We start from the raw sequence: 25,262 nt of genomic DNA on the forward strand, positions 1-25,262 counted from the left end.
AGAAAATAGAAATCGAAAAAAATCATCAGGCAGAGGAGAAAACGATGTCTTGTAATATATATGAGAAAGAACTTGGCTGAATATTTTTTTTAAGTGAGAAGAGACTATATATATATATATATACATATATATATATATATACACACACACATTATATATGTATACAAATGTGTGTGTAAGTTATTGCCCAGGTCTGAAGACAAATGTTTTTATTGTTATTTCAAAATCTCAAATGTTTGAGTGCCTTAAAATTTTTAAACCACTGACTATATTTAGTTATGATTAAAGGAAGATGTAATTAAGAAGCCAGAAATTATATATTTTTAAATGTTTGTCCAGAGCATTGTTCAGACAGACTGCTCAGCAAGCCTTATTGTTATTCCACTAGTATACATTTGACTGGTCAATACACCCAAATCCTATGGCCAAGTTGGCATAAATAAGATGTCTTTTATTTAGACAAACTAGCAGTAGGTTCACCAAGGAAGACCAAAAAAAAAAAAGAAAAAAAGAAAAAAAGAAAGAAATGCTTGTATTTACTTTAGTAACTTAGCCATATTTACCTTGAACAACATGATGTCCTAAAAGCTATTCAGTAAGCTTAGAATTAAGGAATAGAACTGCAAAAGGTGGATAGTGTAACAGCCCTTCACTTAACGTTGTAAACCACTTTTCTCACCAGTATTTAGTCTAAGAAAATAAAATCTTCTTGAAAAAGTTACTAGCAAAAGCACACATCAAGGAATGTAATTGAGCATAGACTTTGGTTGACCTGAGAAGAGAACAAAAGATCGAAAGAAATTCCGTAAGGTTCTAAATTGGGCAAGAGGACTACAATATCTCTGATAATTAGACTTTCAGCACATTTGGATCTGCTAATTAGATCTAAGTTCTAATTAGACTTTTTAGGTAACTAAGAATGACATATCATTGCATGAATTTAATGTGTTTTTGTAGTTGAAACCTACAATTATCAGCCTTTTCCAAATTATTTTAATACAGAAAAAGCTGGCTTTTTGTTTTTATTGTGACATCCCTTCTCTTAAGATATATTGTGTACATTTTAGGTTTCTTAATTAAACCCCTCTTGGGGACTCAGAGAGAAGCCTGAGTTTTAATAGGAAGCACCTAAATCTTTTATTTACGAAGGAGACTTGCCATCGTGTTGCCAACTTTGGAAGCCACAAACAAAATGAAATGCGAGGAAATAAATCAGTCTTCAGGAGGAAGCAGCACAAATAGCCAGGTGCCCCTATAAACCATTCAGTCAATCAGAGCAGTCTCCAAATATGACTAAAGGATTGTTATATTCTTAAAGCATGCAAATGGAATAGGTTCCTCAAAGTGAAAGCTCATGATCTAGTATCAGAATTAATAGCATGACATTTCTTCCCAAAATGCGCATTATGGGATTCTCTTTGCAGCTTTGCTTTTTGAGTTATCTGCTAATTCAAGTCACAATATCTCTTTTTTTTTCCCTCCTTATTTCTGAATTGAGAGTTACCAGTTTTTATGTGTTGTGACTTATAGGCAGTGATTTTAAAACTGTGAGCTCTCAGATTTAGATATTATAAGAGCTGAGAACTACATGAAGATGTAAAATTAAACCAGTATTTGGATTGTAAAGAGCAGTGAATCACTGCAAGACTTTAAGGAAAAGGCAGCTGCCAAAATATTCCAAGGAAATCGATAGCACTGACCAAAAAGGCAAATTATATTGTTGAATGTACTGTGAATACTTGAAAATACCAAAGCCATACACATGATTTTGCCCCTCAAATAAAAACAGTAAACCTTCTAACTGTATTAAAAATCTTGTTTTTTCCAACAAAAGCAGTGTAATATCTAATTAAAACCATTGAAACTATAAGAATCTAACTTGTACAATAATTGATATATTAAGAACAGATATTATACTAGAATTATATGCACTATTATTTTTCCAATTAGTGCATTACTGGGACTGAGTTATTGGTGTATTATCATTCCTTATTAAGTCCATGTCCTTAGTGAGTCTCCTGAAACATATTGGATACTGTTGTGTGCCATATAATGATATTTAAGAGTGGGAAATGGAATTTCTGATTGCTTCAATTGCTATTAAAAAAGAAAACCTGTGCAGGACCTTTCCTATACCAGTTATTTCAAGAGATATCACACAGTTTTCTGCAAGACTTTTGCACAGGTGATTGGACTGTTCTTCAGGCAGGAAAGTGACCAAGCTATTTTACCTTTCAGCTTGGGTGCTGGAATCCTGTCACAGGGCTGAATGGGTCACTGACTGACAAGAAACTAGAGAATAACATGCGTGGAGTGGTTCTACGTGTGGTGACCGTTCTGGTAAGTCTGATCTGAGCCGTGTGGTTCTGGCTTCTAACAGTTACTTTATCCTTCATTTCTTTATGTTTTTGGTGATGCCATTATCTTTTTTTTTTAATTTTTTATTTTTTATAAACATATATTTTTATCCCCAGGGGTACAGGTCTGTGAATCACCAGGCTTACACACTTCACAGCACTCACCAAAGCACATACCCTCCCCAATGTCCATAATCCCACCCCCTTCTCCCAAACCCCCTCCCCCCAGCAACCCTCAGTTTGTTTTGTGAGATTAAGAGTCACTTATGGTTTGTCTCCCTCCCAATCCCATCTTGTTTCATTTATTCTTCTCCTACCCAATCTTATCTATGCAGATTTTTAGTGACAAAATGCCTGAGGGAGATCTTTATCTTGTACAGCAAACTGGGCCTAAAATGTCTCGGAAAGAAAATTACAAAAACACTGTAATTAAAAGCAAAGCCTACAAAAATCTGATTCTGATCCATATAAATTGAAGGTCAGAAAATATGACCATTAAACATATCTTTGAAAGCACAGTTGGGATGTGTTAAAAGTTCTTTAAAGATAATGGCATCACCCATTTGCGACAACATGGATGGAACTAGAGGGTATCATGCTTAGCGAAATAAGTCAATTGGAGAAAGACAACTATCATATGATCTCCCTGATATGAGGAAGTGGTGATGCAACATGGGGGCTTAAGTGGGTAGAAGAAGAATCAATGAAACAAGATGGAATTGGGAGGGAGACAAACCATAAGTGACTCTTAATCTCACAAAACAAACTGAGGGTTGCTGGGGGGAGGGGGTTTGGGAGAAGGGGGTGGGATTATGGACATTGGGGAGGGTATGTGCTTTGGTGAGTGCTGTGAAGTGTGTAAGCCTGGTGATTCACAGACCTGTACCCCTGGGGATAAAAATATATGTTTATAAAAAATAAAAAATTAAAAAAAAAAAGATTAATCATGCCAAGCAAGGGTAGAGTTGACAAAATGTAGTACACTCAGTAATACTCAAACATTGGCAGACTAAAACGTAGCAAGAACCTACTTCAAAGGAAAGATCATATACTAATATTTAGTAAATATTTCTTGAGAGTCAACTCTATTCAAGCTCATTGCTGATGACTGGGTTTCACTGATGAATAAAGGAATGGATAGATATGATTTTGTCTTTATGAAGCTTATTGTCTAGTGATTAAATGGAATTATACATGTAAAATATTTATTACAATTAGATTTACTTAGAATCAAATGATAACTATTATCATTCTGTATATTATTATTTTCCCTTTTAATAAGCATATAAAATTACATGTAAAAATATTTTAAACAGTAAAATACTCAAATGAATACTGTCTAAATACCCATAAAGCAGGAATACTGTCTAAATACCCATAAACTCTATGAGTTTAGGCTTAGGCTACTCTATAGTCAGTTTCAAAATGTCCATGGTGGTTAACTTTATTTTTCCTTAGAAAAGCCTCCTTGTTTTTAAATTTGAAAAAGTCTTTTCTATGGGTTGAATAAACTGCAGAATTTGTAGATGGAAGAAGCATGGTCTCTTTTTTTTTAATTGCTGCCTATTGAGTATATAGCAAAGTTTATAACAGCAAGGTCTGCCCCTTTATACATTGTTCAATACAAATTAAGTGGACTCAACATAATTTCATTGTTTAAAAAGAGATCTGTATTGGGATGCCTGGATAGCTCAGTTGGTTGGATGACTAACTTCAGCTCAGGTCATGATCCTGGAGTCCCGGGATTGAGTCCCGCATGGGGCTCCCAGCTTCTCCCTCTGACCTTCTTGCTCATGTTCTCTCTCACTGTCTCTCTCTCAAATAAATAAAAATAAAATCTTAAAAAAAAAGAGAGATCTGTATTATTCTCTGTAAGAGCATATTCAAATGAGTAGTCTATCTCCCTTTTTTGGTGCCTATAATTTATTCTTAGCTATTATTTTGATAAGATTTTTACTTTTTTGGCAAATATTATGAATACTTGACAACTTGAATGTGATGGTGATTCTGAATGCACCCAAGGTTGTGGGTATGCAATGGCATCGATGTGCTATTATTAAAAAAAAAAAAAAAAAAAAGACAGACATTTAAAATGCAGTGAACTATTAATAGTCTCTTTTCTAGTGATTAACATAGAATGTCAGGAGAAAACTTCAAGAAAGACAATATATCTACATTGTTTTTATCTTTGAGATTCAGATTTCTAAGGCTAGCTAACCTCATTTAGTCACTAAGCAAATATTTATTTAATACTTTACTGTCTGATAGACTTAGTAATGGATATAAAATGAATAATACATGTACCTAATACATTACATATATTATGTAGGTATATATATTCACCTTATATGTATATTCATACCTCAGGGTACACAAAGAATCTTGTTGGGAGATGCACATACAAAAAGAAGGCAAGAACTGTTAGGTACTTACTATATACCAAGTATTTTATGAAGTTATTAGCCTGTATTGTTTTATTTAGTCCTCACAGTATTTCTAAGAAACAAGTACTTCTCTGAGTCCAAGGATGAGGAAGAGGAAACTGGGACATGCAGAGGTTGGTTGGAAAAATAAAATGTGGCATATATACTGAGTTAGTATATAGAGAGAGTTAAGATTCAAATCCAGGAAGTCAAACTGACTCCAGACCTCTTAACTTCTTCCCTCTTAACATTATATTATACTCTTTCTACTCCTACTGTGATAAGTATGAGAATTCAGGTATCTATAGGACTTTATTTGGCTTGAGGGTTAAAAATTCTTAACTCTGAATAAGATGACAGTGAATTTTATCAGGAAAACTTCATTGGCAAATTATTGTAAGTTTATGTCCAGACTGAACAAAATTATTGTCATGCATGAAATTGTGATGCATGTATTGCTTCATACAATGGTAATGCGTTCATGCCTCAGTCTCACCTTCATGACTCATAAGGGCCTCCATGTCCTGTAAGCTCAGCCCTGCACAGATCCCAAGACATGTTAGTTAGTGGAGACATGCAAACAATGTTTTTCCAGGTCTTCTGTGAGGCAATGTGGATTTATCAGTGTGTAAAAGATCCTTACACTTATTACACTCCCGCCATATGTAGCCATTATACTCAATTATTTTATAGGCTTACTGTTTCCTCTCGTAATTCTGTTTGCATGGAACCAGCCATGACCTTATTTATTTCCCACAATCACTCTTCCAGGTCTAGCTCTTACTTATGTGGCTTTGCAGGCTTCTGCTAAGAATGCTAATGACTCTCCCCTCAATCCACCCAGCAACTCCAAAATCTTGATGCCTAAAATCCCAGAACTTAGATTTGGTTTATACTGAACTTGATTTGACCACGTAAACACCACTTTCTTGTATTCCATGAACTTGCCTCCAACACTATCAAGAAGGGAGAAGGAAAAGGAGGTTTCATGTGGGAGGGGAGGTCCCTCAATCTTTATTCCATCCTAACTGCAATCTAGTCCCAGTTCCACACATACCTCCTTTAGTGCTGAGGACATTTATGCTATAATGACACACAGGTTAATAAAATTGCTTTTCTCTACCCAAGTTTTGAAACCCCCATTCCTATCACCATTAATGATATTTCATTGACTTGAAAGAAATACTCTGATACTTATTTTAAACCAAATAATTCATCTCCATACCACTTATTATCCTGTTGGAAATAAATGGTATACACAAATGCTTAACTAAAGAGAGTTATGCCTCTATCAGAGAGGATGAATACCCAACTTTTGTAGCAACATGGACAGGACTGGAAGAGATTATGCTGAGTGAAATAAGTCAAGCAGAGAGAGTCAATTATCATATGGTTTCACTTATTTGTGGAGCATAACAAATAGCATGGAGGACATAGGGAGATGGAGAGGAGAAGGGAGTTGAGGGAAATTGGAAGAGGAGGTAAGCCATGAGAGACTATGGACTCTGAAAAAAAAACCTGAGGGTCTTGAAGCGGCGGGGGTGGGGGGGTGGTGGGAGATTGGGGGAACAAGGTGGTGGGTATTAGGGAGGGCACATATTGCATGGAGCACTGGGTGTGGTGCAAAAACAATGAATACTGTTACGCTGAAAAGAAATTTTTAAAAAAATAATAAAGTAAAATAAAAATAATAAAATAAAATTAAAAAATAATAAAATGACTATTAAAAGTTATTAAAAAAGGAAGAGTTATAATGATTTTATTAGTAGTAAGTAAATATCTTCACTTTTGAACTGCTAATCTTGATCATTTGATAATAAAGAATGAAGTAATTAAAAAAAAAGGTATTTGACCAATACAAATAAAAGTTAATACATCCATTAACAAGGATATAAATAGGGTTAAAGGATTCAACAAGGGATGTTGATGCACCTAGCTACATAGGTTAGGTGCACAGGCCTAGCTGCACAGCAAGTCTTGACTACCCTGAAATCTGATGGGGCATGGCGAGGTGGTAGTACTAAGATTTGGCAATAGCTAGAACCGTGGGAGGCCATTCACTAGTAGCTGTGACTTTCCATACAGAAAGAGGATGGAGAAAGTCACTGTCAAACCACAACCAAGCAGTGAGGAAGTGGGGAGAGGGGTTACGTCAATTTTCCTTCTTCTGTCTTTCCATCCCTTCACTGTCTCTAGGTGAAAACCTAACCAGAAGTCAGGGAGCAAGGGAGCCCAAGTAAGGAAGACTGTGAAGGTCAGCCAGGCTGCCGGGACACAAAGCAGGGCAGTGAAGGGCAGAGTGGATCCAGAGGGGAAATAGGGGAGAACCAACATTAGCATCTACTATTTCAAAGAACCTGTTAAAAACTTTACATGTGTTATTTAGTCCTTATAAAAGCCCTATGAGAGATGGATCAATGACATTAGAAGGTTGAAAATAGGGCACAAAAATGCAAACTAAAGTCCTATGACCGTATAGCTAGTAAGAGCTAGAGATAAGTTTCAAGCCCAGAGATTTGGGCTCCAGAGGCCGCATTCTTAGCCCCTCTGATATCTCCCTTAAGAATCTGAATGAACTCGGGGTGCCTGGGTGGCTCAGTGGGTTAAGCTGTTGCCTTTGGCTCAGGTGGTGATCTCAGGGTCCTGGGATCAAGTCCCGCATTACGCTCTCTGCTCAGCAGGGAGCCTGCTTCCTCCTCTCTCTCTGCCTGCCTCTCTGCCTACTTGTGATCTCTCTCTGTCAAATAAATAAATAAAATCTTTAAAAAAAAAAAAGAATCTGAATGAACTCATGTTATGCTTAAATTAAATATAATTATTGAGATGGGAAGGTTTCAAATTTATGGGATTGATAACTTTGAAGCATTTTTCTAAATAGCATCACATATGGATAACTTTATACTCCGCCATCTCCAAAGCTACGTAAATGTTATGGAATGAGAATAAAATTCAGACCCAGCAAACTTAGTCCTTTTTCTACAATTTATGTGTATATTGGCCCACTAATCTCTCCTTTTCCTGGTACCAACTGTATTAGTACAAGACATTTATTAAGATTTGTTTTTTCCTTTTAACTTCTAAAGTAGTGGAACTATGGATAGCCATAAATAACTCATTATGTCATTCAGTTATTTTCATGGTAAGTCACAAAAAGTTTTTGCAAACATGACTGGGTTGTAAATATCATTATAATACTCACTAAAATATAATGGAAAGAAGTTGGCAACAAGTGCAAAGTAAGGCTTGAGAAGGAAGCTATGCTGTACAAGATCTCTGAAAATATAAACTGGCATTTAGAAGGAACTCACTGATTAATAATTCTTAAAAACAGACACATGGCATCTCTAATGAAACATGAATTTACTCAAATTCATTTGAGAAATATTTATTGAGTGCCTTCTTCTAGGTGCTTGGGGTACATACAAAACAAAGAAACTGACTTTTGGGAGTTGCATTCCAGTAGGCATCTTCTAAAGCTCTCAGAATATTTTTGAAAAAGATGCAATACCATTGTCCTATAGTAAGTGTGCAACACAGTATTTCTTTTGCCATTACCATAGAAATAATTTTAAAACTTCGTATAAATGTATGATTGGAAACTTATGGTAAAGCTATGAGAGTGATATTTCTGTATTTTATAAATTTGAAACCATACAATTTTTAACATTTTATTATCTGAAATCAAGATACTTTTTCAGTTAATTAATGGTTCCTTATAATTATATTTGGCAGCATATTTTATCTTAGTGATAGAAAAAACAATTGTGCATTTTATAATTGAAAGTATTTTAGATTAAATAATATATGGAGGATATTTTTATAAAATTAATTAAGTTAATGGATATTCCTGGAAAGCTGAATTCAACAAATCTGGGCAAGAAGCCATCATAAAGAGAGAGACTATTTTAAGGAATACTTCCAAAAGAAAAGAAATAACATTAGGAAATGAAGCCAATTCTTTAAAGAAAGGACTGTAATAGCAATTTAAAAATTACTATCTAAACTAAAACTATCATTAGAATCATAGAAAGATAAAAGTAGAAAATAAACAAAGGCAGCTTATCTTAAACCAATATCACATAAAGCAAAGTCCAAACTGTGTGTTGAGAGAAGGTAAGTTTCCCCAAGCAGCTCACCATAAGAAAGATATAGCAGGTAGCTGTGGGTTGCCTGGGTGGCTCAGTCCTTAAGTGTCTGCCTTCTACTCAGGTCATGATCCCAGGTATGGAGCCCTGCATCAGGCTCCCTGCTCAGCAGGAAGCCTGCTTCTTCCTCTTCCTCTCCCCTGGCTTGTGTTGCATCCCTCACTGTCTTGATATCTCTCTCTCTTTCTCTTTCTCTCTCTCTCTCTCTCAAATAATTAAATAAATAAATAGTAATTTCCTTTTCCTAAAATATTTCCTTACTATTAGTCTCACTTCTTGGAATTTAATTTTCAGCAGACCTTATTTCACGGTGAATGAGATGTTATCTGAGATCAGAGAAAGGTAAAATGACCTAAACCATTAGCCTTGACTCAACTATTTATTGAGCATATATTATAAGCTTGAGGCATTATCCTAAATTCCAGAAAGGCAAAAATAAATAAGATATAGTCCTTGCTTTCCAGGAGCTCTACATAAACCATTTTATCAAAATTATTAAGCTATCAGAAAATAAAACCTATGTGTGAAGGACTCAGAATTAAATACATTTTGTAAAGGCTGAAAAAGAATGATAAAGTTGAGAGAAATACATAGAGAAAAATAAAGGACAGACATCACACTCTTTATGATCTAATCTCAGCAATGACATCTAGGACTGACTTCATGGCTTTACAGGACAATTTAATTCCTTATTTCATTATGTTCTTTCATTTAGAACGCTTTGTAACTTATTTTTTTTTGTAATAATTTCATTAATGTTATATTCTCTCTCTAAACTATAACAATAAGACACAAAGTTGGTTTCACTTATAATGTCTGGATTATAAAAGCAATCAGTAAGTATTTGTTGAATGAACAAATCAAAATATTCAGATAGCCAGAAGGGGTGTGTCTGGTGGGGCAGGGGAGGGAGGAGTAGAAGCAAAGGAAAGAAAAAGGAAAAGAGGAAGGAAAAAGGAAATAAAAAACCGCACCTCTGTATGTAATTACAAAAAATAAGAACAGGCTAGACACAAGACTATGTGAATAGGCCACACTATAAATTGGTGGTCTTAAGATTCCTCATTCTTTGGTTTCCATTCACCAAGTCCAGATTTCCAAGACAGATGGCAAAGGATAGCCTGGAGTGACAGGTATTCATTTCCAGCATGGGGTTTTATCCCTGAATCTTTTTCCCTTTATTACACCTTGCTGAATCAGACAAATTTGTTGGCATGCTGGAGACTCCTTTATCTCTTTTATTTACATCTTGAACAAGTCACCAAGCTCCCTGCTTTTCACTGTTCCCTTCTGAAGAACACCTGGGTTTCTCAAATTTCCCAGAGCTGTGAAATCACCATGGCTGGGTCTGTTACTCTCCACAGTCAAAGCCTAAATGGCTGAAAAAGCACAGCATTCAGTTTTTGTAGACTTCTTGCCATTTATTCCTTTTTCCTTGCTATTTATTCCTTGCTGTTTATTCCTTCGCTTCCTCTGCACACCTGAGTGAGGAAGGCAGGAGTAGATATCTGCTACCTCTCTGTCTCCTCAGATAACCATGTCCTACTGCTCAGTTCCAAATGTGTCTCCTTAGCCTTTCCAACCATTTCTTATTATATTAACCCAACATTATTGATTCAGCATCCTCTCTGTCCCATACATTGTGCTAGGTGCTAAGGTTGCAGAGGTAACAAAATAGCATGATCATCGCATAGACCATGACATCTACTGGGAATATTGACAACATCTAAAAAGAGACAATAATGATTAGGTAAACTGGGGATATAAGGAAATGCTTCTCTGACAGAACTACCTGAATTATAGCATTCAAAATATGAAGGACTATTATATATGTCCTAGATGTCTTGCAGAAATAACTTGAAGGGTGCAAGATGGAGACAGGATGTGGGCAACAAGATAACTTACACATAAATAAAACCCATGTTATATTATTAGACTATTAAAGTCCAAAATCAGTATATATAAAATCATATAATCTATATACTATTTGACCAACTGTTGGCCCATAAACTCTATAGGTTTGATCAGACACTTAAAATTTTACATTTAGACTCAGTATTAAAAGTACAAAGAACATAAAGAATTATTTTCAAAAAGCAAAAGACTCAAAGCTATTAAATATTTTGACAGAATTGACATGAGGAAATGACTTAACCCACTTACACTGTGTTCAGATAACTCTATGCCTTTAAGGTAAAGAAATAAAAATCTTTAACTCAAAACATCAAGGATCACTCTCATTATTAAATAGCAAGATCATATATGACAAGAAGTTAGAAATAATATTGAATCATATAATAGTCTGGATCTTGGAGACAGTCATCATTAGCCCTTTTCCCACAATGTTTTCATTTCTAATTCATTGATATTTCATAATTCATTTTCCCAGTCTGTGGAAAGTATAGGATTAGACAAAATCAGGAAAATGGATAAGAGAAAAAAAAGCTAAATATGGTATGACTGTACAGTTCATAATCTTCTATTGAAAGAGCAATCCAAATAGAAGAAAAGAAAAACTTACCTCTTTTTTTTTCTCTTGGATTGTGCCTCTTTGAAAATTTATTCAATCTTCTTATATTAAATACAAATAAATAAAACTTGGATTTTTTTAATGTTAAGGGGCATTATGGCTAATATGTAACTAACAAAATCTCAATTTTTATAATATACAAGAAGGTATGAAGTTTAGAAATAGTAATTGATTTATGTCAGTATAAGATTGAAGAACACATTTATTTCTTCTGGAGATACATTATAACTAAGCAGTAAATCACATGTGATTAATTTTCTTACTGGAAGCACTTTAGCCTATCTCATACCTTTTCTCCACCTAATCTTCTCTCCTGAAATACATGCAAAGCATTTGGCATGTACTGCAGAGAGTTCTGGACTTACTAATCAAAGGAGGTCCGTTCAAGTTCCAGCTTTTCCACTTAATAGATCATTGAACTTATGGAAACAAAAGAACTATTTTTGAACCTTAGTTTTTCTGTCTGTAAAAGGAAATAATGATACTTACCTTTAATGTGATCAAATGGGTTTTTATGGGTAAATATGTTAAAGTATGTGAAAGCAGTTAGCAAAGTACACAGCGTCTTTAAATATAAAATGTATTGTCCCTGCAGTAGAACGTGATATGCAAATTGAAGAAAAGAAAAAATGAGCATGACTGATCACAAAATTATAATTCATCATTGTCACCAATATTCAGATTTTTGTGGGAAATTATTTATAGGACATAAGGCAGACAAAGATGCATGAATTGTAGACTCATGATTTTTAGGCCTAGTTACTATTACCTTAATTTGAAAATCTGCTAATGAGAGCCACCACAACTCTTATTGCTAGTGAAGCTGGTGCTTTAGAGAGGAAAAATGAGGAGCAATAACAAAAAAATACCCGAGGATAAAAAAAAAAAAAAAGCCCCTAATTATAAACTTAAAAAATTTCTGAAAGTCTGTGTATCCAATTAGATTGTCTCAGAAGAATTGTGTTTGATTCCAGGCTAGCTCTAAATAGATTATATATTAATAAATAACTAAGAAAATGCTTCAGTAATAGCCCAGAAATTCATAGTCCTCATTTTTTTTGCTACGGACATAGTCACAGTTTTTGCTACTTGAAAACCTTCAACATTTTGAACCTCCACAGAGGTTTAAGCTTTCATGAAGTCTTGGCCTCTCAGCCTCCTGAGACTAGAGACAAAGTTAGGCACAGTGAGAATAAGCTTGACAGGAGGCTCCGCTGGACAGGTACTCACAGTCGGGAGGTGCTAAGTCTGGTAGCTTCCACAGCAATGTCTGAAGAGGGCTTCTTTGGAAGAGTTAATAAATAATATAGTTTGGTTCAGGGCTTCAGACAAAAATGGCAGCTTTGGCTGGCAAAGTCTCCAATTGATGTTATATAAAATAAATGGAAAGTTGCAATAGAATACAAGTACTATGTCATAAATACTGCATTGGAAGTATACAGCATAGCCCTGTGAAAAACAGTCCCTGGAGGAGTTCCATCTCCAGACTGGCAGAGTGGGGAGTTCATGGACCTACTTCCAAGCAAAACAACCAAAAAATTAAGTAAGTAAATAAATATATAAAGCCATTTAAAGTCTGGAAATTTTTCTAAGGGCATACAGAAAATGAAGTAACACTCAAGAAAATCTAAAACTCAGTCAGAACTACAAAAGTCTGTGGCATCTGAACTACCTCCTAATCCTTCCCTTTCCACCTCAACTCCTCCCCAACTCAGCTTGATGGAAGTTCCACTCCAAGCAGGTTTTTCCAAGAAGACAGGACTCCCTCACACCTAAGTTTCCAATCAAGAGTTATTTCATCTGGAGGAACCGGCAGCTAGCATTTCTTATACCTCCCACCTCTGATCTGAAGAGGCTAAATTCCAGGTGAGAGAGGCTAACAGTATGGGGGCTCCCTTTCTCCATTCAGCTCCCACCCACAGAATGCAGTTTCTACTCCAGGTGTGGCAGGCCTGGAATACTGGGGCCTTGATTGCTCCAGCTTGTTCCAAAGGTTCCAAGCCAACAAAGGTGAGTGGAGAAGACTGGAGGCTGCACCCAGACCAGTATTCAGTATTTGAAACTTTGCTCAGGGAAGATACAGTCCATAAGAAAAGAGAGCACATAGGCATTCTCCAATTATTTGAAATAGTATAGGGAAGTTATGTCAAAGGCTCCTCTAAAGTTAGAGCAACAAGCTAAATCATAAGCCTACTAGTTGACCAGTGAAAACCAGGGAAAGAGATGGTCAGAAATAGTCTTCCTGGGATCAAAAAGAATTTTAAAGGCTGGCCTCTAAAGTAACACCTACCATAATTTATTTTGTTCAGACAGATGAACAATTTTTTATCCAGGGCTTTCCTAAAAACAATAAAGCAATCAGCCAGTAATTCATGGAGTGTAATGACTACAATGACTATGACCCAATACCTATATGGACACAAACATCCTCAACAAAATGCTAGCAAACTGAATATAGGAGCATATGAAGAGGATAATTCACCATGAGCAAGTGGAATTTATCCTAGGAATATAAGTTTGGTTCAATATATGAAAATCAATGTCCTATACCATATTAATAAAAAAGGAATGAAGTCACATGATCATCTCAACAGATGTAGAAAAAGAATTTAATAGAATCAAACACTATTTTATGATAAACACTCAACAATCTTGTAATAGAAGGGCATTTCTTCAACTTGAGAAAAACATCTATAAAAAACTCAATAGCTAATCTCATATCTCTGGTGAAAAACTAGAAATCACCCCTAAGGTCAGTAATAAGACATTGGTTATCACTATTTCTACTCAACATTGTAGTGAGGATTTCAGCCAGCACCATTAGGCAAGGAAATTAAATTTTAAAAATGACATTAAAAAGGAGGAAGTAAAATTGTCTCTATTTGTAAATGACATGATCTACATACAGAAAACCCTAAAGCATGTATACATACATATACACACATGCTGTTAGAGTTAATAAATGAATTCAATGATTTTTCAGGTTATAAGGTCAGTATACAAAAAAATTTTATTTTTGTATGTAACAATGAAAAATCTAAAAAAGAAATTAAAAAATATTTCCATTTAAATATATCAAAAAATAAAATAATTAAAAATAAACTTAACAAAAGAACTGTGATTTTTATACACAGAATGCTATGGAACATAGTTGAAAGAAATTAAAAAGTCCTAAATAAATGGAGAGATATTTCGTGGTTATGGATTGAAAGACTCAATATTTATTATGATGGGAATATTTTCAAAAAAAGAAAAAACGATGGGAATATTCTCCAAATGGATCTACAGATTCAATGAAATTCCTATCAAAATTCTAGCTCTTTTTTTTGCCATAATTAACCAGCTGATTCTAAAATTTGTGTGGAAATGTCATAGAACCAGTGTGGGGGGGAGGGGAGGCAACAACAAAAAGTCTTGAAAAAGAACAAAGTTGGAAGACTCACACCTCTCAATTTCATAGCTTACTAAAAAGCTACAGTAATCAAGATAGCATCATATTGGTTAAAGACAGACATTCAGATCAGTGGAATAGAACTGAGAGACCAGAATTAAGCCAAAATTAATTGATTTTAAAGAAGTGTGTCAAGACCATTCACTGGGGAAAGAATAGTCTTTTCTAAAATCATGCAGATACAACTAGGTACCCACATGCAAAAGAATGAATTCAGACCCCTACTTTAAGCCATATGTAGAAATTAACTGCAGGGTTGCCTCGGTGGCACAGTCAGGGTTAAGTGTCCAGCTCTTGATCTCAACTCAGATCTTGATCTCAGGGATGTGAGTTCAAGCACCACACTGGGCTCCACGCTAGTTGTAGAGCCTACTTAAAAACAAACAAACAAACAAACAAAAAACCTCCAAATGGATCATAGACTTAAATGTGAAAGTTAAATCTATAAAACATTTAGAAGAAGCATCGATGTAAACTTTGTAACATTATTTTGGCAATAGATTCTTAAATGTGACACTCAAGGCACAAACAATAAAAAAATTAGAACATTGGATTTCATCAAAATTAAAAACATTATGCCTCAAAGGACAGAATCAAAAGAAGTGAAAAGTCAACCCATGGCTTGGTAGAAAATATTTGCAAATCATATTTCTGTTAAGGGACTTGTTTTTAGTATATATAAATAATAAAGTTGGAATAACTCAATATGAAGAAGAAAAATAAACCAATTAAAAATGGACAAAGATCCCAACAGATAGTTTTTCAAAGAAGGGATATAAATGGTCAATAAGCACATGAAAAGGTTACCAAAATTATTTGTCATAATGGAAATGCAAATCAAACCTATAATGAACTACCACTTTGCACCTTCTAGGATGGTTATAAATCAAAAGGACAGATAATGGTGACTGTTGACAAAGTTGTGGAGAAATCGGAATCCTCATAAACTGCAGGTGGGAATGTAAAATAATGTAGTTGCTTCAGAAAACAGTTTGGCAATTTCTCAAATAGTTAAACACAGGGTTACTATATGACTCAGAAATCAGAAATTCTGATACTTAGATATATCAGATTATATATCTGATCTAAGTACTTAGATAATACTTATATATTCCAAGGAGAAATGAAAACGTATGTCTACACAAAAACTTGTACACACGGGACGCCTGGGTGGCTCAGTTGGTTAAGCGGCTGCCTTCAGCTCAGGTCATGATCCCGGCGTCCTGGGATCAAGTCCCACATCGGGCTCCTTGCTTGGCAGGGAGCCTGCTTCTCCCTCTGCCTCTGCCTGCCACTCTGTCTGCCTGTGCTTGCTCTCGTTTCTCTCTCTATGACAAATAAATAAAATAAAATCTTTAAAAAAAAAAAAAACTTGTACACAAATATTCATAGCTTTTTTGATAATAACAAAAAAAATTGAAATAACCCAAATGTCCACCAACTGATGAATGAATAAAGAAAAGGCAGTATACTGGTAAAATAGAATATTATTTTGCCATAAAGTCAAATGAAGCACTGATAACATTGTACATGGATCAAACTTGAAAACTTGATGCTAAATGAAAGATGTCAGTTACAATAGATAATATATCATGTGATTCGATTCATGTGACATGTCAAGAATAGGCAAATGTATAGGCATAGAAGTAGAGTAGTGACTACTTAAGGCTGGAGAAAATTAGGGGGTTGGGAAGTGATGACTAATGGGAACTGGATTTCTTTGCGGAATCAAGTTCTAAAACTGACTGCAGTGGTGGTAGCCTGTCTGTGAATACACTGAGGCCAGTGACTGTGAACATGTCGAATGAGTGAATTATATGGTATGTGACTTATATCTCATTGAAGTTATTAAAAAAGAAAGAAGAAAGAAGAACAGCATGGAACTGGATTATATTGAAATTCCCAGTTCTTCAACTCTCTATGATTCTGTCTTCATCTGTAAAATGGAAATAATAATACCATCTACCACATGGAGCCACGATGGAAATTAAAGGAATTAATGCATACAAAGAACAAAGGACTTGTAACCGCCTGGTACATAGGAAGTGTGTGTGTGTGTATTAGTTCTCTTTATGCATAGGGTGTTAAGAGAAAACATAAAAGAGACATCTAACTCATGGGTAGGGCAGTGGGAAAGGCTTAAATGATGATGAAGGATGATGCATCGTGGTTTTGAAAGATGAGCAAGGATTATCAAGGCATAGATAAAAGGGAAGAGATATTCAACAATGTAAAGAGTATATGCAAAGGTATGCAGACATCAAGAATTTAAAGTGTCCTATAACTAAATAGGAATATTACCTGAAATAAATGTGCTTGAAATGCAGAAAATTCCAGCAGCCTGTGTGTAAGGTATTCTTTTCTTAAGAGCCCTTTTGGAGACAATTCAATTAAAAATTTGTTTGTGAAAGTGAGGTTAGCATGATACAATTTCAATAATATCCATCCACAAGTTGAAGATATCATCATTACAACTCTGATCCAGCCTCAAGTTTAGATAAAATAGTTCTCATTTTTGTTGTGGAAACACTATAATCAGTAAACGTAGCTCAGTATTGTATACATATTTTGTTGTCTTCTCTGTTGATTGTACCCATCTTATGTGAGAGAAAAGGGAAAAGGGTTATTTTTATAAACAGAACTTGAGAATTAGATACAAATGATGGCCTATACAAACAATGTATTTTATAGCAACACTGGAATACTTGTTCACTTCAGTGCTTACTGAATGAAATCATCATGAGAATTGATGCATGACAATGGCTTGACAATGTCTTACTCTTTCTCATCACACCAATTCTTAAGTTGATAGTTGTCATGCAGACTTGTGTGAGTATCACTACTGCACTGAGGTAACCATGCATGATCTGACATTTTTCCTTTTGGAAGCTGAAACCTGAATTCTTGGACTAAACAATGAATAAATATTTCAGAGACGTGTCATATAACTTAACTTATGAAAAATAGATTTACTATTTGTCTCTAGATGTTTAGAAAGAAATTGACAGAGCATTTGCAAATTTAAAGATGTAGGCACTGTGGGTCTATATTAACTTCCATTACTTCTGCAGTATTCTAACCAAAATTATATGAACTGTGTTATACTTTACTTTCAAATTGCATTATTCCACTGCATCTGAAAGAAAGTAAATGTTAAAGTGACCTTGAAGTTTTCAGCTTTCGCCAGTGCAATCATTTTAGTACAGTTACAACACTAAACCAATCCTATATACAGTTCCTCAGAAATGAACATGAGTATAAAAATAAAAAATGAATAAAAATAAAAAGAATAAAAAACAGAGACTTGTCTCTGATATAGATTTTTCTCTTTGGAGTTACAAAGGATTCTATTAATGAATTAATAATCATTAAAGCTTATAGATAATGTTACCAGCTAACACTTAGAGCACACTTACTAATAAATCTTATTCTTGGTATTTTAAAATCGCCTGTCTTCATGGAGCCCTTAAGTTTCTTATTTGCATTTTCGTGATATGAATGAGACTTAGAACTAATTAAATAACTTCTTCAAGTTGGCAAAAATAAGCACTGATAAAAATAAGTGTTGAATTTATGTTTGTCTGACTCCCTAACCACCCATGAGGGAGTAAGGATTACTAGACTAAGTCTCTGTAATAAACAACTAGAAAACAGAGCGATGAATGGAAAAAAAAAAAAAAAAACTTTCAAATATTGGTTAGTAGGTAAAAAAGAATCCTGATGGTTAAGAGGTTGGAGGCAACAAAATGATCCTAATAATCACCCCAGATTTCTGGCTGGTGGGAATTTCCATACTGGCGAAACAGGGATATAGATCCAAAACAGAGTTTATCAGCCTTACTGAGTTTAGAAATTAGAGATCTAAGTTTGGGAAGGCTGAGGTGGCTGGTAATTTAGGGACATGTTCTGGAAAAGAGAGAGCTGTCAAGGAGAATACTTGCAGAAATTTTAAGTCTTGGCTGAGTAATAAGTTGTAAATGCATACAGAGAAACTATACTAAGCTGGGCAAAGAATGACAGGAAGCAGATCAAGTCCCAGAACTCACATATGATGTAGAGACTTTTGAGAAAGATTTTGTTTTGTGCGTGTGTTGAGGCGGGGGAGGGGGAGGATCTTATTCTACCAAGACCTTAAAAGGATATGAGAAAAGCATATGTTTATCTTTGAATTCTGTAACAATTAATAGATATTTAAGTATATAACTTATATAGCTATTAAGTGGCATAGTCTCATATATCTTGCTATTTTGGTGTCTTAAATGTTGCCCTGATCTCTCAAAAGGTCCCTCTTTTTATTAGGAAGATGCATATTCATCTGCCACCTCTGAACTTCAATAGCACATTGATGTTGCTGTTTTATTGCTGACCTAAATTAGCCTTGGGTAAACAGATGCAAAAAAAAAAAAAAAAAGAATAAGAAGAAAGGAAGAAGAAAAGAAAAAGAAAAAGTCACAGGATCTCTTTGCTTATGTTTTAGACATCTTCCCAATAAATAGGGAAAAATGGTTTTGAATTAAAATGAATAATTATATTTATTATTATAAATTATATATAATATATAATAAATTATATAAAAATCTAATTATAAATCATTATAAAATGAATAATTAGGTTTCTGTTTACAAAGGAAATAAATTTTGAGAAAACCTAGTGTGCTTTCCCAGTGCCTCTCAAAGAGTCATGGAGTTGGATGTCAGTGAGGAAGCTGGACCTCAAGTGAGATTCAGATTCTTTCACAGAGACAGTAACAGGTTTTGACCAATAGAGGACCATTTATTAAATCACTATTCATTGTACTAAATGGGACTCTAGGGTAGACTGAAACGAGAAGAGTTACCTCCAAAAAGCATTCAGCGTGGAACTAGCTTACTCATCTTTCAGCTTCTAGAACACAACAGCTACTAAAATTCAGCTCTCTCTAGGGAGGTAGGAGTCAGTCAAGGAGAGAATTACCATACTGCATGGAAGCCCCAGAAATGGAAAAGTTGGTCAAGGAAAGGAAGGCAAATGCATACTGGTTCAAAATACACCCCTTGGGTTTTTTAATGATCAGTTAAAATACAAAGAGGTTTGGGTTGTAAGGTGTCGTTTCATGGCATCTCCATGTAAACTGTGTACTAATTATTTTAACCTGGGGAAAAAAAAAAGGTGATCATGTTGGAAACTGCGCAGAATTTGTGATTCTTGCATGTTTAAAATCTTTTAGCAAGGAATTTCAGGTTCTCTGGAAGATGGATGTTAGCGGGAGAAAACAAACATTATATTTTTTAAGGATTTTTTTCTTGGGTAGATTTTTTTTTTAAAGATTTTATTCATTTATTTGACAGACAGAGATCACAAGAAGGCAGAGAGGCAGGCAGAGAGAGGAGAGAGGAGGAAGAAGGCTCCCTGCTGAGCAGAGAGCCCAATGCAGGGCTAGATCCCAGGATCCTGGGATCATGACCTGAGCTGAAGGCAGAGGCTTTAATCCACTAAGCCACCCAGGTGCCCCTCTTGGGTAAATTTTAAGTTTTTTTTTTTTTTTCTATCTCTCTTTTATTTTTAACCATTGCTAATAGCATGATAATTTGAAATGGGAAAATGGACTATTCAAACTATTTTTCCCCATTGATCCTTATGTACATTAGTGTGCTCCACAGTTCAGTTAAAAATAACAAGCTGTATGTTGTTCTGAACTACATGTAATCTCCAAGACCATGGTCAATAAAGCACTCAAGAAAATGAAGATTTGAAGCAGAATGGTCTGAAGTCTCTGGGGGAATAAAGAAGCAACCGATTAGCATTTGAAAGCAAGGTCCTTTACTTTTTAAAAGTCAAGGAGAATAAAAAAGTGATCACTCAAGAACAAAGAGTTTGAAGAATATCTCACTTTTGTTTTATTAGTCCTTTCAAATTTTAAGAACGACCTTTGGTAATCAACTCCAAGAACTAAGATGCATTTTAACACACATAGTATTACATTTAGGAACACCGCTAGAGTATCTCCTTGAGGAATGCAAGAATAAATAGGACCAATGTTATTTTTTGACATTCTTAAGTGACTTTTGCTCTCCAATGGAGGATTCCACAGAGAGGTGTTAGGGCTGGTATAGGCTAAGTATTCTATCAAATATAGCAATGAAAAAAAAAATTTTCTGCATCTTTACACATTCCAGTAATTTATCAGAACCTACCTCTAATTCCTTTTTTGTATCCCCATAATTAATTCAAAACTGTAATTCATATCCATAGTCCTGGTAAGAGGTGGCACAGAGGTCATTTTTATATGTCTTATTATTAATTTTAATAACATTTCAGGTAATCTTCTCTATATGCTTATTAATTTGTGAAACATAGAATATAGTCTTTGTAGCTAAAAGTTCAGACTTCTCTACACTTTGTAAATCCCCACAGATTTGTTTCTTGCTTTTAAATATCAGCACCTTTCTGCTTTCTACTGTTATGTTTCTGCCCTCTAAACAGGAGATCTTTTCTTTTACGTTTCCCACTGTGCTTCCTAATAAGATCAAAAGAAAAGGTACATCCTCCAGAAAGCATTCAGTTCACTAGAAATAGACAACCTGTCACCTTATTCTTAAAACCTTAGATCGGGCAAGCCAGTGGCTGAAATAGTGAGTGCATTTTCCACAGAGGGTGTAGAGAGGGCTTAGTGAAATTATTAGGTGTCTTGTTCTCTCCAGGTTTCCTTTTAAGGAAGAGACCATCTTTATTCAGAAAAAAAGCTTGGGACTGTTGGGAGAAAAACTTCCTCTACCCTCTAGGTTCCAACATTTGAGAGCTTGTGCATGAATGTGTGATAGGCAGATTAACAATGGGTTAGGGCTTCCAAAAGGAAAGTATGGAAGGGTCTATTGTTTGTTTAATACTAAAGGGAATGAAAAGCCTCCTTCCTGGAATTTGCTGGAAACTCCCTTGGAGTAGGGTAAGTGGCACATACACTTTCAGAAGTCTCTGCTTTAGTCAGATAAGGGAAGTTCAAATAAGATTTTAAATGTTTTCACTTTAAAATAATCTTTGTGCTAAAACAGTGATCCCATCAAGCTGACTAAAGTTAAAGTGTGAATCAGAAGAAGAACTTTTAAATTACTTTAGAAATAAAAAGGAATTTTAGAGTGCAGAAAGGGAATGAGAGAGAGATTGATTGAGTGATTGAGACACCACCATGTGTTAAAAGACCAAGTTTTTGTTTTTTGTTTTTTTCTGACATCTGCCAAGTAGTTTATGCCCTTCGTTCCCCACCCCCTATGCATGGGAATGCACCAAAATACAGATAAAGGCAGCCTAAATTAATAGTTAAAAATACAGACTTTAGTATCAGACAACACTGGATTCAAATTTCAATCTTTCTCACTAGTTTGTGAATGCAGGCACATTATTTATTTATTCTATTCCAAATTTCAGTTCTCTTATTTATAAAATGGCAATAACAACACTGGAGCATTCCAAGAACTACGTGAGGTGATGAACGTCAAGTGATAAGAATGAGCACAGGCCTCATTATTATTGTTGGTACTTTTTATTTGCTTCTTCCCTTCACCTGAAGTATGTTTTGAGTAAAAAAAGCATTCTTTGACCTTGAACTCCCTTTATTCTACTAATGATTTCTCATGTCAGTGTCTGCAGCTAGTTTTGTGTCTACTTCATTTTTTTTTTAATTCTCCAACCACTGAAATTGGGTTTCTATCTTGACTTCTCCAAAGAAAGTGCTTTTCAAAAGGTCGTCATGATCTCATACTTGACAAATGAGATGGACATTTTCTGTACCTATTACCTATGTTAGAAACCACTGCCAACTTATTCCTTGAAGCTCTGCCCTCTCTTGAGTCCTCTAGCAGTGTTTTCTGCTGTTTCTCTTCTGACCTCTCTGTTCTCCTACCTCTTTCACTGGACTGTCTTCTTCAGGAATTCCATTTTTGGCTCTTTAAACCTAAATGACTTCACTTACTTTCTTGAAAACTACAAACAGATTTTTATTTCTAACCCTGGCCTCCCCCTCATACTTTAGACTGATGTATCAAACAAGTGTTGCAGTATTAAATATTCAGTAACAAAAACTTAGAAAATGTGAAAAACGAAAAATAATAACAAATCATTTTGTAATTCTTCCATCACAAACTTACTAAAATTTTGGTGTCTGTCACTTACTAACTAAACAAAACGAAGTTACTTTACTCATAATAATGGAGATAATTATGATTCTAAACTCACAGGCCTATTGGGTATAAATATACAAAAAGCATTTGAAAAATGCCCAGCATGTAGTAATTTGTATACAGACCTTTGCTGCTATTATTACTATCATTATTTTTCAAATTTTAAACCACACATTGCTATGGACTGAAAATTCATGTGAGCTTAATCCCCAATGTGATGGTATTTTTAGGTGAGGCCTTTGAGAGCAAGTAGGGCATGAGAAGAGACAGAAGAATGATGGTCTCTCTGGTCTCTGCCAAATGAGGTGGGGCAACCAAACCCCTCATTAGGCACTAAATCTACTGACACCTTGTTCTCGGACTTCCTAGTCTCCAGAACTGTGCAAAATAAGTATTGTTTAAGCCACTTAGTTCATGGTGATTTGCTATAACATGAATTAAGACACACACTCACAAGTAGTTTTGTACATTTCCTTCCTATTTAGTAATATATGAATGAACATTCTTAATGTAAATAGTTTTTATACAGCAAATGTGATCAATATTTCCCCCATCTACTTGATGAATTATCTTTATGCTTGCTTCAGACTTCCATTAATTTATCCACCCTTTTATATAATTCCCAACATGCCAACTGAAACTCAACATTTTTCTTTCCCATTCACTGAAATATATGGGAATGCAAAGGAAAACAACGCTTTTAAAGTGATATTTTTAATCTCCTAGAAGACTAACAATAACAAACCAATCGCAAACGTAAAAAATGTTATTCTTGGTTTAAGAAAACAACTTGCAGGGACGCCTGGGTGGCTCAGTTGGTTGGACGACTGCCTTTGGCTCAGGTCATGATCCCGGAGTCCCGGGATCGAGTCCCACATCGGGCTCCCAGCTCCATGGGGAGTCTGCTTCTCCCTCTGACCTTCTCCTCGCTCATGCTCTCTCTCACTGTCTCTCTCTCTCAAATAAATAAATAAAATCTTTAAAAAAAAAAAAAAAGAAAAGAAAACAACTTGCAGCCCAACTCTGAGCAGAGGGCTAGGTGCCAGGGCATGGAGACTCTGAGGTTGATGACTGAATGAGCTGTGTACCCATTGATCATGCAGATACTTTTAAAAAAAAAAATCTGTAATCGTTGAGCATTTCCTTTGTTTTCAAGTTCTCACTGTAGAAGTTGCAATGAACATTTTTTTTAGATATATACGTGTGTTTATTTATGATTACCCTCTTATGTAAAATTACCAGAAGAAATAATATGAAAATTTGAGACATTTGCTTTCCTACTGTGAATTTGTTTTCTTGAAAAGCTGTTACAATTTTAGCTCACATAAGTGGTGTATAAGAAAGCCTGTTTCTTCACACGCTTGTTAGTAAACATTAACATTCTTTTTAATCTTTGCCAGTCTGATGAGCAATAAATAAAATAACTCATCTTATTTTAATGTTTATATTTTCCAAAGGTGTGTTAAGAGAACAAAAATAAATAGTTCACTCTCAGTGTTTGTTATTGCATTTTGTCCCTTTAAAATTTAATCTTAAATATGATGATAGGGTACCTGGGTGGCTCAATTGGTTGAGCGACTGTCTTTGGCTCAGGTCATGATCTTGGAGTCCCGGGATGGAGTCCTGCATTGAGCTCCCTGCTCCATGGGGAGTCTGCTTCTCCCTCTGACCCTCTCCCTTCTCACGATCTCTCTCTCATTCTCTCTCTCTCTCAAATAAATAAATAAAATCTTTTAAAAAAAAGATGAAAATTTTAATGATTACAGTTGCTTCCAATAAATATAATTTCCCTTTTAACTGATTATATGAGTCACAAATATGCAGGGAAAAAAAAAGAAAGTATACATTTTCATGCTTTCTTCTACTAAATTTGAATGTGTATTAATTTTGTATTCAGTACTGTAGGTTTTTACATAATACTACCTTTGATTCCATATTGAACATTCACCTTGAAGACTTTAGTCTATTTATTGAGAGTTTGAATTCCTGGGCACCTGGGTGACACTGTCAGTTAAGTTTCTGCCCTTGGCTCAGGTCATGATCTCAGAGTCCTGGGATCGAGTTCCATGTCAGGCTCCCTGCTCATGGGGAGTCTCCTTCTCTGTCTGCCTCTGCTGCCACCGCCCACCTGCTTGTGCACTCTCTGTTGCTCTCTCTCAAATAAATAAATAAAATATCTTAAAGAAAAAGAACATTTTAATTC

General features: G+C 35.1%; 1 protein-coding gene across 2 annotated transcripts in view; it reads left to right on the forward strand.

Annotated features, from left to right (window-relative positions):
• GRID2 (glutamate ionotropic receptor delta type subunit 2) overlaps positions 1–25,262 on the forward strand; it is a 1,483,500-nt gene that overhangs the window by 1,101,898 nt on the left and 356,340 nt on the right. For both annotated transcript variants that reach the window (XM_004756063.3, XM_004756062.2), the window contains exon 9: positions 2,239–2,340. In XM_004756063.3, coding sequence (XP_004756120.1) covers positions 2,239–2,340 — 102 coding nt within the window. The remainder of the gene's footprint in view (positions 1–2,238; positions 2,341–25,262) is intronic.

This window comes from Mustela putorius, unplaced genomic scaffold (genome assembly GCF_011764305.1).
Source record: "Mustela putorius furo isolate JIRA1106 unplaced genomic scaffold, ASM1176430v1.1 tig00003871_pilon_pilon_pilon, whole genome shotgun sequence".
NCBI lineage: Eukaryota > Metazoa > Chordata > Mammalia > Carnivora > Mustelidae > Mustela > Mustela putorius.